This window comes from Nannizzia gypsea, genomic scaffold (assembly GCF_000150975.2).
Source record: "Nannizzia gypsea CBS 118893 supercont1.5 genomic scaffold, whole genome shotgun sequence".
Lineage (NCBI taxonomy): Eukaryota > Fungi > Ascomycota > Eurotiomycetes > Onygenales > Arthrodermataceae > Nannizzia > Nannizzia gypsea.
The window spans coordinates 206,943-223,990 of NW_003345197.1; the positions used below are offsets into that span (position 1 = coordinate 206,943).

Here is a 17,048-nt window from a genome sequence, read left to right on the forward strand (position 1 = left end):
CCAGGGATCCAACTTGGGATCTTTCGCGACTGCTGTGCTGTGTAGCATCCAGGTTTCGAGCACTGCTGCTCACCTACCAAACAAGAGGATGGCCCCTTCGAACCGGTCTCGAGTGTGGTTTCTTGGTTTTAAAGAGGAGGATACTTCCCGTCTGCTTCCCCTTCTAACAGTCCGGTGTCCGTAGCTAACAGAGTAGCTTTGCCAACGTCTTTTCTATATATAAAACATCCTGATCCTTGAGATCGGGAATCAGGATGATGACCGTCTACTTAAACTAGTTTTTTTACTCCCTTCCATAGAGCCATGCTGATCGCGCCCATCCCGTCACCTTCTCTTTTTTGCATAGAGCAACTATTATGACATTCAGGTAACCTCCGTATAACTCAGGGCGATCACCCGAAGGAGGAAGGGGGCGGCTCCAGTTCGTCTCGTCTTCTGGTTTAAAATTCGCCATCGCAAGTTTTGACTCTCTGAACCCCCTGGCTAGGGCGAAACAGGTGGGAAATTTCCATTCTGCCGTCTCTTCTTGTGCCTGGCTAGTGAGTCTCCCCCCCCCCGCCTCTCTCTCTCTCTCTGAGTCTCTCTCTGGATATCTCTGGGTCTCTCATGCTGGCTGGGGCGTCGCCGTTGAGCGTATAATCTGGTTGGCTACCTTGCGGGAGTATCTGCTGGAGCTCTAATGTAAGGCAAACCAGAGATATTTACGGAGTAGATAACGAGTCACTGGACTGAAGCCGGCTTACTGCCCATCAACCAGCCAGACCCCTGTGCAGGTTAAGGTCGTCTAAGTCGAATCACCCATGCCTGTCTTTTTTAAGATGGCGAAAACAATGCTGCTCCCTTATCGTGCGTGTTTTATACTCCCAAACAGCTAACTAACCAAACCAACTATAGTACGAAGCCCACCCCGTCGCTCATACGTCGACGGCGACCAGGGGGGAGAAAAAGAAATTAGAGAAAGGAAAAGAATCAGAAAAAGCAACGAAGAGAAGAAGAAGAAGAACTCCACCATGTGTCCAGGGAGTGAGGGTTTACAAGGGCTAATTAAGCTGTTTTGGTTAATTTTACATACATATAGTATTGGGAATTTTTAACAAAAGTGGAGGACACAAACAGCAAGACTCGAGGAAGCCGACAAGCAGGACTCGAGAGGTAGTTGACCAGCCAACTCGCCATCCGGCAAGACACAGAGGTTTGTCCCAGTACAGGGAGAGAAAAGGGCAAAGCGAGTAAGAAGAAGAAGCCTCGAACAGCCAAAGAAGGATTCTGGAAAAAGGGCTAAGCAAATTGCTTTTTTCCCACTTCTCGCCTTTCAAGCATCTCACTTGACTTGCGCGAAGCTTAAACTAGGCCGCAGGAAAGCTCTACTTCTCGCCGGCAAGCCTTTTGTTGTTGTTATTTGTTGTTTGCTGTTGCTGCTGTTGTTTCTGTAGAAGCAGCTAAGAATTTATTTGGTCAATTGCCAGCCAACCAACCAGCCAACCCCTTAAAATGGATTTGAACAGAGAGAGGGAGACGGAGAGGTCGCCCAACCAACCGCCAGGAAGACGTATTTCGCCTTTAACAACCTTTCCAGCTCTATTTTGCATAAGGATACTCAAGATAGTGAATTTAACTCTTCAACTCAACGCATACGAAGCTCTCCACCTTGCCAAAAAAAAAAAAAAACTCACTTTAGCCCTCGCCGAAGGGGGGAGCAGGAGCAGCAGGAGGAGGGCCCGCTGATTCACTTACCTTGTTCCACCCTAATTGACCTTCATCTTTTATTTTTTATTTTTTTTTACCTTTTTTACCTTTTTTCGTCTCTTTTTTTGCAGTTCGACCGAAAGTACGGAGAATCCCTCCTGCATGGCTGCTGCAAAAGAAGACCGTTGTTCTTATTTCAAGAAGCCGTTCATCGACCAGCCAGCTCCGTCTTTCTTCTTCCTCTTCTTCTCTCTTCTTATCTGCTGCTCCTTTCCCTTCTTCTACTGCTACTTTTACCTCATTCCCTTCTGGCCACAGCCCGTCAAACCAACCTTAATTAATATACCTCGGCCCTTGTTGCTTAATTTCTTCCTACTTCTTCGTCTGCTTCTTTATTACTTCTCGCCTTTCCGCTCCTTCTTTCAATAAAGCTGGCAATTCTCTTCTTCTTCCCTGCTCCGACTTCTCCTGAGCTTCTTATTTGATTTTCACTTACTGTTGAGCGTACCTTATTTATATATATACCCCGTCCTGTTCAGCCTGCTGGCTTTGCTTGAAATTGGCAGCTTTCTCTACAACTACCAAAATCACCAGTCACCCAAAGAAAAGAAGAACGGAGAAAAAGGAGAAAACAGCTTCTCACCTTATGAATTGATAACTGCGAACCCTTTGAGAGAGTGCGAGAGATAGCTGGGACTGGGAGGACCGTCTCCTTTCCCTGAGAGCAAACAAGACTTGATATCTCAGCCCGGAGCTTCGAGACTTCATTCTTATTAGTTTGAATATTGCAATTGAACAGCAGGAAAAGCCATCATGATGTCTTTTGAGTTCACATATCTTTTGGCCTTCAAGCTCTTGTTGTGAGTTTTTTCTTTTTTTCCTTTTCCTTTTTCTTTTTTTTTTTTGCCTGCGTTCTTCTTGGATATGCGTATCTGACTGGGAGGCGTTGTCTTTTGGTGGTAGTGTGTACCGGTACCTGCGACTTGTAGTCAACTTGTTTGCTGTCTGGACGTTTCGACCGATTCCGCCGCCGGAGAATCCAAAATTGACGTCCCAAGATGTATCCATCATTATCCCATCCCTGTCCGGCTGCGGCGAGGAGCTCGAGGAGACCATCCGGACCATTCTGCTGAACGAGCCCTACCAGATCTTCCTGGTGACCATTGATGCCAATAGGGCCAATGCAGAGCGCATGCTGAACGCAATGCCCGCTTCGCGGACGAGGATCCAGCTACTGAGCATCCCAAAGCCTAACAAGCGACGGCAGATGGTACGCGCCATCCCGGAGGTGCGGACCGAGATCACAGTCTTCGTGGATGACGACGTGAGCTGGCCTAAGACAGAGCTCAAATGGATCCTGGCTCCCTTCGACAAGGATCCCATCTACGGCGGTGTCACCACCTGCCAGCGTCTGCGGAGAGTCGGTGCACCGCTATTCTCGATGCAGCGAGCCTGGGACTTTTTGGGTGCGCTGTATCTTGAGCGCCGCAACTTCGACTGCGCCGCCACTACACATATGGACGGCGGGATGCCCTGTCTGTCGGGACGGACCGTTGCGTACCGTACCAAGATCCTACAGGACCGCGAGTTCACACTGGGCTTCACCAACGAGGAATGGTGGTTTGGCCGCTACGAGCTCAATGCTGACGATGACAACTTCCTCTCGCGCTGGATGGTCACTCACGGCTGGGAGACCTACTTCCAGTACCACCCCGAGGCTGAGATTCAGACCACACTCGAGGACAACCCGCAGTTCCTTAAGCAGTGCGTCCGCTGGTCTCGCAGCAACTGGCGCAGCAACCTCACCACCCTCGTCCAGGAACAGGTCGTCTGGTTGTAAGTATTTCTTTTCTTTTGTATCAAGGATAAAGAATAAAGAACATAAGAAGAGGAAGCTAACAACATGGGTATTAGCCGTCAGCCATGGAGCACGTACGCAGTCTTCCTGACTACGCTCTCTCCGCCTGCTCTCATCGGCGACCTATGTCTCCTGGCCTTCTGCTACAAAGGCACCGAAGCCTGGGACCCCCAGCAGCGGACATGGGCCTTCAACGCCCTGCTGCTCTGGATGTTCGTGAGCAAGTTCATCAAGCTGCTAGGCCACTACATCCGCTATCCAGCCGACTTCTTGCTGCTGCCCGTCTCCATCTTCTTTGGCTACTTCCACGGCCTCATCAAGCTCTATGCCGCCTTCACTCTCAATGTGGTATGTCTTGTCTCTGTTTCTTCTCTCCCCTTCTTGTCTTCATGTGTCAAAAATGTCAGATGCCAAATGCTTGCTCGCTTCTGGGCCGTTCCCCGAGCCAGCCAGCAAAACCCCGGACAAGCCTTCCTTTGTTTCACCCTCCCAGCCCAAAAGTCAAGTTTAATTGTCTTGTCCTCTCTTTTGCCATCGGCCGTAATAATAACAGCGATAAACGATAATGCGTCTGTCGTTCGTTCTGCTAACCAGCATTCCTCTCTCCAGACTACTTGGGGCACTCGTGAAGGTGCAGACGTCAGTGACACCGATCGCATGCGGGAAAAACTAAATTACGAGATCCTCGCTGCGTCCTCCGACCCCAAGGCCCACGCTCTCCGTCAACCGCCAGCGCCACTCCAGGAGAAACTTGTAACTTGCTAGAGTTGCGTTCTCCGGCTTAGTTGTCGGGCCTTCTGGCTTTTACCTCGAGCCCTGCGATCGCCTCATCCCTAACTTATCACCACTACCACCACTACTACTACCACTATCAACGCCTTCTACCGCTGCTGCCACCACCACCACCATCATTACCACCAACCTTCTCTCCTCAGCTTGCACAAGATCTGCTTTCCCTTCTCGGCCCACTCTTTTGAGTCTTTGCGATGTCGCATCCATGCATGCAGGCATCCAGATAAGGAAATTCCCGTTTCCGCATCACCGACCCTCAAGCATCCGCGAATAACACTTTTTCGATTTTGACAAGGCACGGAAGACGGAAAGCAGCAAATTGAAAAAAAAAAAAAAAAAAAAAAAAAAAAAAAAGAATAAACCGCTCCCCCCCTGGCTGGCCACAACAACTATTTTCTCCCTTCTTTTTTCAACCATCACATCCTCCCACTTACTAGTGGACTCTCCCGGCCTCATCCTAGTCAGGTTAGCGAAGGACCAACTCTCCGAAGGGTGGCATCATTCGACTGCATCTCCCTTCCTAGGCCGGACGGCTTGATTTGAAACTTCGGCAGACGGGGTAGCCTTCGGACAAGGGAATCCTTTTCATCCCCGTATACGACCGACGTTTTGACCATATCGACTCTACAACTACTTATGACATATTATCGACCCCCACACACAGGGAACGGATACCTTTGTTTATTTTCTACCTTTTTTTGACCTATTTTCAAAGTTACTGGCGCTGCAGTACACCCAACTCTCTCAGAGGAACGGTCCATATTTAGCCTGGACACAGATTCGATCCTGCCGAACCCTTTATCGCCTTGTGTGCTACTTTTTACGTTTACGTTCACGATGCAACCCAACGCTTTATCTCTGTATCTGTGACTCTCGATAACAAGACAGTCCTTAAATTGGAAGGACCACGGAGGACCGTGAACAAGGGTGGCCATCCTGGATGCGATGAACTCCTACACGAAAGCGGGAAACGGCACTTTCCTCTCCCACACTCTCCTCACCCACCCACTCTTAAAACTAGCCATCTCGGTGGGGTGGTCAAATACCCGATCCCCTTTTTTCTTTGAACCCTGGAGGTGCATAATTCAAATACATCATTTCATTTTCTTTTTCGAAAGAGGGACATTCATGACCTGGAACTGGAAAAAACTTGGGCGGCTTTGGTGTTATTCTTTATTTCATTTCTCATTTCCTATCTCCTTCTACCGTTTTCTCTATTTTCCTCTGGGTCCCTCGACTCCACTGATGACTTGTTTTCATAGACTAGCTTGGCCTTAAAAAGAAATCCCGGGGGGCATAGGAGTTGTACATTACTGATTTCTAGCCATCTTAATCATTTTTTCCTTCTCTCTGTCTGCTTTCTTCGCCTTATGTTCTATCAATTGATGCTGTAGTCGACTGTAGCCGGCGCTTGGGCTAGCTGTGAAGTCTCTTTTACCATTTTGGGAAATCAAGTCACGGGTTTGTTGTTAAATTCAACGTCCTTCCATCTGAACATTGAACTTCACCTTCCAACCTCTTGTAAGGAACAACTACCTACGACTCTTCTTCTCTCCGGCGCCATCAACATTCCAACCCTGCAGAATGATTCTCGCCTCCTTGAGTTGACTCACATAACTGCATTAACTAACTAGTTGGTTAACTAGTTGGAAGAAGAGAGTGAAATATCTCAAATCTACCATCAAGCCACTCAATCCAAAGGGCGCATGCTCAACGGCGAACAGACATGAGGCTATTTTACCAGCCGTCTCTCACCCGTCAGATCCTCTCCTCTAGCCTTTTTTCCCCTTCCATTTAACCCTTCCTGCCATCGTAACGCTCGCAATTGGTTGCCCGGTAAGTTAAAGATTGTGCGATGTGGTCTCGCTTGTCCCAAAGTTCCCGTTTCCTTAGAAGAGGGTGTGATAGCTGATGCAATTGACAGTTAAATAACTAGCTAATTAGTTTAGCACGCATTTCGAAAGGGCGCGCGGTATTTTGAGCTGTCGTCAGCTTTTTACCACAAGCATGATTCTCCACCTGAATAGACGGCGGTTCTTAACGGAAGGGTCCGCTATCCGTCCCACAGTCATCTAAACTGTGCCGTTTTCTTTTCGGGTAAACCGTGGTTAAATGGTTGTAAAGGTGTGACTGAACCAAGGAATGTCTGGTGATGAACATGGTTGAGGCTGAACCAGACACAGCCCAATATGAACCAGTCTTGCTTTCAACTCCCGCGGTTCTATGCTTTTGCGTAACTGTGTGCATTGAAGGGGTACCGAGCTTGAACAAGGCCATTTGTATTAGTTACCAAGGTACTCCGTTTAAAAAGGGAAGAGAAAGAAGTCCCAGATTGGGCATTCGATTATGCAAACCAAAAACGGTTTGAAGTAGCCTCCAGCTTCGGCAGGAGCGCAACTTAAAAAGGAAGGGCTACTGTATGACTACAGAACTTCCCTTACACGTTGAAGTTCTGTTCTTGACAATGATATCCTAGAGAGAAAAGAAAGCCGGACTTCTAGCTTGATGTTTTCCCTAGCGGATAGATACCACTTTCATGCTATCTGCTAGTTATCGGAGTCCTGGAGATGGTGAAGTGTCCCGGGAACTTGGATAACTAGATCCTCGTGCAAGGGGCATATCTTCTTGGGGGCATTCTAACAGATGCGTTCCTACTTAACCGTTGGATTGGCGACCATCTTCTCTCACGGATGCCATACCAAACGGGGTTCCCTTGTGACCTTTAATTACATGTGTATCAACGATACAGACATATGGATAGCCAGCTGGCGATATGGAATGTCATTTTATAGGTACAGTTATACTTACTACCTTTCTTTTTCCTTTTTGCGGGCATCGTCGATCTCATGTGTCCTTATCTCTCTCTCCTTTTTTGCTCATTTTCATTTTTCCAGAATCCCCTGCTCTCGTTTGCCAATGGCAACTTACTGGCGGTAATATAGGGATGGGCGTAAGAAGGCCACCCCACGATTGGTCGACCCCCAGATGAAATGCGTTGGTAACTAAATAAGTAACCCAAGCATCCGTCCCCTTCCATCTCCCACATGTTTAGGCACAAGGGATGCTCGGATTTAATCCATGATCACACCAAACGTTCGTTTCTATCCCTGCTCCTTCTTCGAGCTCAAATCCATTATCATCTTCGGAACTGTTTCTAACAATGCAATCCCTTGCCCTTTTAACACCTTTCTTTGTTGGGTACTTTAGAATTAGTCTTTTCTTCGCTGATATCTTAATAGCTGAATCAGTCTGCTAAGGCATGCATGTCCGTTTTGCCTCATGCATAATGAGGGTGCCCATATCATCGACTGTGTGGCCCATTCTATCTATCCTTCCCTGGCTAGGCGTGGTGTATGATTTCTTGGATATCCCTAAAGCTAGAAGGCCAACAATCACCCTTTCCGCTGATACCCAGGATTCGCCGATACCCCGGCCAGAGAAATTATAGGGAGAGATCTCATCCTTACACGGTATTATAATCCGGGTCATAGAGCTAACTATAGGCAGTCAGTTAGTTATATACATATCCGCCCAAACTACTCCGTACTGGGTTGCCTGTCGGCTTGGCCCATACTTTAAACAACGGCACTCTTTTGGGGCATTTGCGCGATCGTTTTGCCACCTCCGCTACGCTATTCACCGGTTGACATTTCCAAAATTAATTTCCTAGTTTAGTTCTAGACCACGGAGCTGTTGATTCCTTGCTTATTTGCACTTTAGCATATCCAATTTCATTCCATTAAACCAACTACCCTTGGCGTGGCAACATTGCCCTCTAACTAAACAAAATCTTGTAAACAACTAACTAATGGCCTTATTTTTTTACAGGAGCCACGAGGCAAATCTCAAAATCATAACCTCAATGCAGGCAATTTCCAGACCACAAGACGCGCCCTGCTCCCCGAGGCGAAACCTCCCAGACTAAGCGAACTTTTCAAAAGTCATGTCTACTTCAAACCTACCTGGCCAAATAAGAAACATGGCGGTTGTGATAGTAGTGATAACCAGCTCTGCTGCAAATCTTGAACTACCGCTATGACACCCCTCGTGCCTCCAATGTACACTTATCATGAGATCCGTGCCTCCCGCTTAATGATTTGCAAAATCAAGATTAACTCGCCTTCCTCCAGCCTGACATGTAAATGCTTTCTGTTCAAAGCATCCAAGTTTACAATCAGTGTATGTGGAGAGCGAGAAGGAAGACGGCGGACCAACAAGGATCCTGCCATCCCGAATAAGGAATGCTACCACATCCCATGGCCAGTCTCAATTCGAGGCATGCAATGCAATGCAGAGTATGCATCTTATTTCGCATATTATTTAGCATCTATACCCGGCCCGCATGTCTTGCTATCTGGCCTCGTTGCAGACTGGCTGAACCCGTGTTAGCGATCTAGCAGCAACTGGCGCGGCCCGAGTCACTGCCTGCCATACCTCTGTCGTGTTCATATCTACCTTGACTGGATCGACTGGATTGTACTTTGTACAAGCAGTAAGCAGATCAGGTCATACGACTATAAAAATACAGTTACGAAATGAGTTACACACGATGCCAGTTTGAGGGAGGAGGCATAGGGCATATCGTTGGCACCTTTCAATGCCACAATCACTCTCGCTTGCTGTTCGAATTAGTGAGACGAGACAGAATTGGATTACGAACTTGGCCTACAAGCTCGGTTGTCAGCTCCCCATTAGTGCTACTTGGCTTCCTTTTTAGTCAACTGGATTTGCCTGTTCAGGTTGATGCAGATGTTCAGCTGTCGTTCTTACGAGGGGCCTGTCATACACATGTTAACCGTAGGACAACCACTGGATCGCTTAATCGGCAAGGTAAAGTTGCTTGTTTTTGCCTAGGGACGAGAGACAATTCCCTTATGACGCATTTCATCATATGCTACGTATGCACTTTCTGCTTGAATACTCCGATAGCCAAGTTAAAAAAGAGTGTGAAAGGCAATAGAAATAGCACGTTGCTCAATTGGCATTTCAATCCGGGCTGAAGTACAGGGGTGGATGGGAAGATTTTCTCTGAGGCAGAGAGGTTTATCATAATCTCCGTGAGTTATCATGAGTGAGCTGTATGGGCATGTGGAAAGGGGGAAAGAAACCCGGTCTCATTATATAGCCAAAGGTATATGGATACATAAGGACGGTCGAACGAGAATAACAAGATAGCGGATGATAAGCGCAGGTTAAATTAAATTAGACTAGATAAGCGGATAGAAAGGAGATAAACGACAAGAAAGGACAAAGAAAACAAAAATTAACCACGGAAAGGAATGTTAGAGGAGTGATGCTTGATCAGGTATAAGAGTAGCAAGTTTGTCATGATACAAAAGAAAAGAAGTGCCGTGCATCACCGGGTGATATGGGAGGTGACCAGTTGAAAGGAGCAAAGCATTTCATCCAAGGTGGTAAGAGATGTAAGCAGGAAGGAGCGGATGGCCGACTTGTTAATCCACAGGCTCAGGCCACGCCGCATCCCGAGAAGAAAGGGGAACAAAAAAAAAGGAGGGAAAGCTGTAGACAAAGACGAGAAGTTGATATATAAAGGGGGGCTTTAGAAGGCGAAGAAAGGGGGTCTATAGCAAGAAGGAAAAGAGGGTAAAAAAGGGGGAGGACCAAAGGGGTGAATAGTTGAAAAGTGGTAGCAGCATGATCAAAAGAAACCTAGTCCATCCCATCCCATCCCAGCCATGTGTCGTATGTCGATATGCAGCTTCCCTAGACTCATCATCCCTATATGACGTGGGGGTAGAATATGCCGTTGGATTGAGTGATAGTAGTCCCTTTGTAAGCCATGGTCAAAAGGAGGCAGGCGTTGATAGATCCAAGAGGATCCAGAATAAATCTGGAATTTTGGTGCCGGATGCATTCGTATCGTGAGTGTCGAATGCAAAATAGCAACCTCTCGAAGGGTTGACGTGTGGGCGTCAAGGGACACCGGCCAGCTATTGGGGTTGGTACTGGTTGCTGGCCCAACAAAAGTAAAATAAATAGAAATAAAAGGTGATTTCCAGCCGTTAAAACTCCGCCCAGTAGCGTTAACACCGATGCGAACAGGACTCTTTTGTCCCGTTCTGTCCCGAAGTAAATCCAAAATGAGAAAAAAAAAATGGAGATATTCCCACAAATCACAGCATGCGTACACGCAAGAAGGTATTTCTCTCTTCCGTTGAGGTATATGGAGTGTAATACAAACGGTGGGTTTAGAAGATACCGTTCACGATGTTTGAACCGATGGTGGCGCCGGCGCCAAAAATAGCTATACAGAAAATTCGAATTAGTAATGCTGAAAACGGCGTGTTTTTAGGTGACGGAAGTGGCAGAATGACTAACCGGCATTGCCCATTTTCTTGCCGAATTTCTTGCCGTTCTCTTCGAACTTGCTAGGCACCTTTCCGTGGGATGATGAGCCGGACTGTGATATCTCAAGGGGCATGTTGTTGTAGCTGATGGGCTGAGGAGAATGGATGATGGGTTTCTCCTCTATTACGCTGACGTATGTTCGCGGGAAGATACCCTCAAGATGGGTTCTCTCGTTTCTGCCACGCCACCCTGTAGACAAGTTAGCCACCAGTACCTGTAGAAGCAAAGTAAATAAATCCCAATATGCATATATAATACGTACAGTCGTTATTCATATGCTCGAGAACCTGAATTCGGTCATTAGGCTGCAGTGCCAAGTCTCCGGCATCAGTTGGAGTATAGGCATAGAGAGCAGAAGCAAGAGACAGGACGGGAGGAGCGGAAGAGTATGTTGGCGGGGGTGGGGGACTGGAGTATGGGCTCTCGGCCTTCTCGTTCAGGCTGACTCTGGATAGTTGGGCTGCCGGGGGCGAGTATGTCGTCTCGGTAACGGGCTGATGTAATGGAGCGTGCATTCTGTCTGACTGGGTAGCTGCTCAAGGATGGATGACAGCTGTGCAGGAGTAATAACGGAGGAGTCGGCGAGAAATTCGAGTTCCTATTTCAACGCCCATGGTCAGTACATGCACGGACAAGAGAAGAAGCAGAAAAAGGCGCCGATGTAAACATGAGCTAGCAGTCCAACGACGCCAGGGCCACAAGAGGATTGCCATCCATCAACGAGAAGACAATAGAAGTAGGGTATTGACTAACGGTCCTGATATTCCGCAGAGACCGGTTGGTCATGGCGATGGAGATGTTGTGGTTGGACATCGTGTGCGTGCGTGCGTGAAGAAGTATTTTGGTCCACGAAGAGACGGGAACGGCGCCCAAACGAGGGTGCTTCTTTTGGGGGGTATGAGTAACGCAGGGACGAGGTCTCGCTTCGAAGCGACGGCTGGACTGCTAAACAACCCAGCGAGAAGCAAGACGGCGATGGAGGAGAAGGGTGCTGGGCGAGGTTGATGTCTGGTGTTGGTCTGCTGCGGCGTTGCGGATGAACTTCTCGATGTTCTTGATGGCGGTTGAAAGTTGATCAGGTGGCACTCACGTGCAATCCAGGCCCTTTTTAGTCAACTTTCTCTTGCTGCTTATCGTTATCGCTTGCGCTTCTTCTTCTTCTTCTTCTCTTTGTTGTCGTTTTCTCGGTGGCTTCTCGCAGTAGACGGATGCTCTTTTTGCTGTCGATCTACTCGGTCTTGTCCTTCTTGCCTGTGCTACTGTTGGCCTTCCTGTCCAGAGGAAAAAGAACGAGGCAGAGCAGGAGGAAGACGCGGATGTTTGAGGTCGCGGACGAGGGTGAGACCCCTGGACGAGCGAGACGGCTAAAGCGGCGCGGCAAAGGAGTCTCTTTTGGCTGGTTTCTCGCGTCGCCGCTTTTGCCAACCTGAGTCATCTACCTAACACTTAACACTGGCTCAGCCACAAGACAAGAAGCTCAGCAGAGAAGAAAGACGAGCGAGGGATGCAAAGAAAAGAAAAAAGAGAGAAAAAGCAAATAGAAAGGCTGAAGAAGACGAAAAGCGGGCTAACTCAGTGGTTCACAAGTTAGTACGTACGGAGAAGCGGAGCCGGCGACCAGGCCAGGGGAGTGACAATTCGACACATATGCTGCAGCTGGAGATCGCGGTTACAGCAGGCAGGCCATCACTCCTGGGAGCTAACTAGTTTACTCCGTATACACGGACGGGATGTGTTGGGTTAACTCCCTTGCATAGTCTTTTATTTGATAGACGCTGGGCTGAGACGATGGCCGACCTTCTCGTTTCGAGGCGCCGCGAATTATGCTGGCCTGCATAGTTCAACTCAAACATACGATACGAAGTATGCACCTGCGGCCTGCTGGCTCGGCCAAATCTGCTTCCTTGTTCCGTGCTCTGTGCTCTCGTGATTTCACTGGGCACCTCCCGCTACGCAAGTCCAACAGTTCCGCGGGCCAATTTCTAATGTTGTCGACAGACGGGCTGTTGGAACCTGCCTACGGCGGGGAGTGACAGTCGCCTTGGACGGATGTGGTGGCAGACAAGACGCCGTTAACTAATGCAGGAACATGCATGGACGGTCTTTGTTAGTGTAACTATCTGACCGCTCCCAAGGTTGCCCGCTCTCACACGACACCTCCCATCTCGCTCAAGTGTTATATTATATAGTTATACCAATCCTTATCTTCAAGGGAGGGAGGAAAGCTTGTTAATCTTCATCTTGTCCCGAGCTAGATCCGAACCAGGAACAAGCGCGGGGAGGCGTTTGATTCCTAGGGCCGGTTCTCTGCGGAAACTTCCTGTGCTCGACAAAGAGATGGCAACCCAACCACTTCGGTACTGCATACGGTTGCACATACCATGGGCTCGTTACATGCAACTCTTAACCCCTAATTCAACGAGGGATGATCCATTGCAAACAAAGGCTAATTAGCGACATCAGAATTTTTTTCCAACTCTATCTCGAGAATGAAGATATACCTGCGTATACCACGAGTAGAGTTGGACTACATTTGGTTATACCCAGCTAAGAAACTCCGATCCATATAAGTCTGCGGGAGATGATATTTAACAGAGGTTTAATTCACTTCCTCTTACTTGTTGGATAGAATATTCACCTTTTTTCCTTTCTTGATATTCACAGGGTAGCACAGGCTCTTTGAGCAAGTTAATTCTCCTTAGGGGATGGCATTTGCCTTGACATATGCAAACTGGAGCTGGTTGAGAGTCCCTAACTGACGATCAGTCACTCTCCCTCTTTTCCCACCATGCACCCTCTTTGTTGCTGGTGGCTTTAGCCTAGTGATGATAGGCAAGTTATGTGAATATCTGGATGGGAATCCGGATCCCTCTAAGTGAACAAGCTATACCCTCGCACCCATATATATCTTGAATTTATTTCATGTTTTTTTTGCGGACCTTATCTATCATCTGTCTGAAAGATAAGGCTGGTCTGTCTGTCTACTACTACAACTATTACTTGACGGAAGCTTTTGGCTATATATCCACACTCGGACCTAAAACACTTACAAAGATCTCTTTACTCTGCTTTATGATGGACTTTGGGCCGGACAGTAGCAATCCACCTAGCCTCGCAAACAGCTATTATAGCAATAATGCGGCCAGGCGAAGCAACCTAAACTTTTCCCGCCCATTAGCACAGCAGCTACAGGCAGCTGAGCAGCAAGACGATTCCCAGTCATCTAATCGCCAAAACAGATTTCACTCCGCTGGATCTTCGGGAGAGCAACTTATCCCTTTATCCCCCACACATAGAGCTTCAAACATGAACTGCCCTGGACTTATACACCGGCCTAGGTCACCCGCCAGCTCCCCTATGACATCGCCGTCTCATTCTCCCAGTCCATGGGCCCGAGAACCAAGTTCTCTAATACCGATGAGATACGCCAGCGAACACATCCAAAGACCTGTCTCTAGACTTACTGTTCCTAGAACAAGGCCAGGTCCCCGACCTAACTCTGGTATCTCGATCACTCCAGCAGATTTTCCCGGGATATCCCACTACCAACCTATGTCATATGGACAGCTAAAGGAGATCCGTCGAGTAGCTGACCGAAGCGACAGACCTAAGTTCCCGTCTCTGTCTGAGGAACAAGATGAGTTTTGCTCAGAGCCACCTGATGGTGGATTTATGGCATGGGCCCATGCTGCTTCAGGGTTTTTCATCACTTTCAACACCTTGTGAGTTCAGCCTAAATCGTCACTACCATATTGCGTCATACTAACATCTACTCTTTTGAATACCAGGGGTCTGAATATGGTAACCTATCTCGAAACTTTCACCTTTCTTACCCCCCGGTTGACCATGGCTGAACTATTACTAAATCCTCTCAATAGGCATTTGGTGTTTTCCAAGCTTACTACTCCAAAGTATTGCTACGAGGTTCAAGCCCATCCAAAATCTCCTGGATAGGATCTTTCCAGATATTCGCTAACTTCGCCCTCTTCCTTCTGGTCGGTCTCCTGACTAGCAAGGGCTACTTTAAGCTCTGTTTCCGCGGTGGCGCCGTCGGCCTCATGCTAACCATCTTGCTAACCGGTTTCTGCAAGGAGTGGTGGCAGTTCTTTCTGGTGCAGGGTGTACTCATGGGTTGCTCGATGGGTCTTGTTTTCACTTCTGCAGTCACGGTAACTACTACTTATTTTTCTACTAATTTGGGGATTGCTACAGCCCTGGCGGCTGTAGGATCTAGTTTTGGTTTGTTACTGCCATCTCTTACCCGTTTCCATCCGTTGCCATGCTAAAAATACTCTATAGGTGGTGTGATACACCCAATTATATTCAATTACTCCATCCATAAAGTCGGGTTTGGATGGACCCTTCGAAGTAGGTTATACAGGGAGATGCAGGAACGCAAACCATCACTGACTGATTATAGTTATATTGTTGGTGAACATAATCACCATGATCTTTCCTTTAATTATAATTCGAGAACGACCCGGAGTGCCGAGGAGCTCCAACGGCACCATGGACTGGACAATGTTTACAGATCTTTCTTACCTGCTGATGGCTGCCGGTATTTATTTTCCATCTTTTACCATGTATCATTGCTAGCTGACGATGAGCATAGGAATGTTCTTCTCCTTCTGGGGAGTGTACTTTGGCTTCTACTTCGTAAGTTTCCTTTGGAGCCTTAGATGATATTAATCTGGCTGTGCTAATAAATATAGATATCGTTATTTGGACAAGACATTCTAGATATGACACCGCAGATGTCGCTTAACCTGCTCATAGCCATGAATACTTGCAACATGCTGGGCCGTCTCATTCCCGGTATCATAAGCGATGCCTGCCTCGGACCTCTAAACACAGTTATACCCTTCGCATTCGTATCGGCGACTTTCATCTTTTCATGGATCGGCGTCGACTCCGTGACGAGCATCTATCTGACGGGGTGTTTCTATGGATTCTCTGCCGCGGCTATTCAGAGTCTCTACTTGCCAACTGTCTTTAGTTTCATGGGGGGCAGCCGCAAAAACTCTCCCTCGCGGGTAGGACTGGTTTTTATCCTGATAGCTCTCGCAACGCTGACAGGAGCACCCATAGGAGGTCGTTTGGTCACGCTGGGAAAGGGATCATATTTATATGCTCAACTCTTTGCTGGGATCTCATTGACGCTGGCTACAGGTTTGTTCATAGCAGCGCGGTATGTGAAACATGGCTGGAAGTCAGACAAGCTGTGAGAACTATGGTTGAAACGCTGTATACCTATCTATTAGTTACTTCTTGCCCTTTGCCATAATGCTGTATCTACACTTAGTCAGCCAGTCAGCCAATTCAAGTCACGTTGATTAAGACTAATCATGACTCAGCACCGGTATCCGGATCGGGAGGCGGTGAAAAAGTGTGCTGCGTGGCTGAGTCATCTCCTTAACTCCTTTCGGGCTTTAGCGCCATCGGACTCTCGAACATTCTTTTCGCCGTTCGTCATATTTTAAGCCTTTCACAGTCACTTCTCAGGCTTCAACCTTCATCCTCACCTTCATCACCGTCTTTTCCTGCGCAACATATAAGACCACTCCCATCCCGGGCTTCACTTATCAACTCCTGCTCTGTTTTCTTCTCGAAAAAGCGTTGCATTTAGCGATACCCGTCTGTCGAGCGTACCAAGCCATTTGTCCCCCACATCAGCCCAACAGATATCGATAAGAAACGTCCGTCAACATGTCTGACTGGGATACCGTCACTGTCATCGGCAAGGCAGCTCGTGGTGGCTCTGCGCCCCGCGAGACTGTCGTCAAGGGCCGTTCTGCTCTTAACGCTGCCGCACGATCAGGTATGATCGTCGGCACTGAGAAGAAGTACGCCACTGGCAACGCTGTACGTTCAACCCATTCATACGTAGCCGAAAGGCAGCGCGAAGCAAGCCCATCTCAAGGAACAATATAGCTAACATCCGCTCTAGTCCAGTCGTCCGGCCGTAGAAGGCCAACATTTGACCAAGGTCGATCGAACAGATGAAATCGTCAAGCCAAAGACCGTTGGACACGAGGTCGGAGATGCGATCAAGCGCCGCCGAAACGAAGATGGTATCAAGCTCAGTCAGAAGGAGCTTGCTACAAAATGCAACACCACCGTCTCCGTCGTCCAGGATTTCGAGCGTGGAACCGCTGCCCCGGACCAGAAGGTTTTGGCCGCGATGGAGAGGGTGCTGAACGTCAAATTGCGTGGATCGGGGATTGGGCAGGAGAAGTTCCCTAAGAAGAAGAAGTAAACGAACTCACTCTCGTTTACTCTTTTCCTTAGCTTCTTCTTCTGCTTCTTCATGACAACCTTGCTTTCTTCCTGTTTATCTTTTGTT

At 48.0% G+C, this 17,048-nt stretch overlaps 6 protein-coding genes across 6 annotated transcripts; 4 read left to right on the forward strand and 2 right to left on the reverse strand.

Moving 5' to 3' along the window:
• Positions 1 to 1,010: 1,010 nt before the first annotated feature.
• MGYG_05928 (hypothetical protein) lies at positions 1,011 to 1,501 on the forward strand (the record flags this gene model as incomplete). Its single annotated transcript, XM_003171334.1, has 3 exons — positions 1,011 to 1,023; positions 1,079 to 1,192; positions 1,434 to 1,501. The coding sequence occupies 3 exons, from the start codon at positions 1,011 to 1,013 to the stop codon at positions 1,499 to 1,501; spliced, it is 195 nt and encodes a 64-aa protein (XP_003171382.1).
• A 998-nt stretch (positions 1,502 to 2,499) lies between these two features.
• MGYG_05929 (hypothetical protein) lies at positions 2,500 to 4,309 on the forward strand (the record flags this gene model as incomplete). Its single annotated transcript, XM_003171335.1, has 4 exons — positions 2,500 to 2,546; positions 2,650 to 3,522; positions 3,601 to 3,892; positions 4,154 to 4,309. 4 exons carry the CDS (start codon positions 2,500 to 2,502, stop codon positions 4,307 to 4,309), a joined length of 1,368 nt encoding a protein of 455 aa, XP_003171383.1.
• Positions 4,310 to 7,588: 3,279 nt separating this feature from the next.
• On the reverse strand, positions 7,589 to 7,908 carry MGYG_05930 (hypothetical protein; the record flags this gene model as incomplete). Its single annotated transcript, XM_003171336.1, has 2 exons — positions 7,589 to 7,833; positions 7,884 to 7,908. The coding sequence occupies 2 exons, from the start codon at positions 7,906 to 7,908 to the stop codon at positions 7,589 to 7,591; spliced, it is 270 nt and encodes an 89-aa protein (XP_003171384.1).
• Positions 7,909 to 10,545: 2,637 nt separating this feature from the next.
• MGYG_05931 (hypothetical protein) lies at positions 10,546 to 11,220 on the reverse strand (the record flags this gene model as incomplete). Its single annotated transcript, XM_003171337.1, has 3 exons — positions 10,546 to 10,601; positions 10,676 to 10,894; positions 10,968 to 11,220. 3 exons carry the CDS (start codon positions 11,218 to 11,220, stop codon positions 10,546 to 10,548), a joined length of 528 nt encoding a protein of 175 aa, XP_003171385.1.
• Positions 11,221 to 13,780: 2,560 nt separating this feature from the next.
• Positions 13,781 to 15,930, forward strand: MGYG_05932 (hypothetical protein; the record flags this gene model as incomplete). The annotated part of the gene is made up of 7 exons (XM_003171338.1): positions 13,781 to 14,427; positions 14,494 to 14,506; positions 14,584 to 14,944; positions 15,005 to 15,073; positions 15,126 to 15,263; positions 15,318 to 15,361; positions 15,418 to 15,930. The coding sequence occupies 7 exons, from the start codon at positions 13,781 to 13,783 to the stop codon at positions 15,928 to 15,930; spliced, it is 1,785 nt and encodes a 594-aa protein (XP_003171386.1).
• A 481-nt stretch (positions 15,931 to 16,411) lies between these two features.
• Positions 16,412 to 16,961, forward strand: MGYG_05933 (multiprotein-bridging factor 1; the record flags this gene model as incomplete). The annotated part of the gene is made up of 2 exons (XM_003171339.1): positions 16,412 to 16,567; positions 16,653 to 16,961. The coding sequence occupies 2 exons, from the start codon at positions 16,412 to 16,414 to the stop codon at positions 16,959 to 16,961; spliced, it is 465 nt and encodes a 154-aa protein (XP_003171387.1).
• Between the last annotated feature and the right edge of the window lie 87 nt (positions 16,962 to 17,048).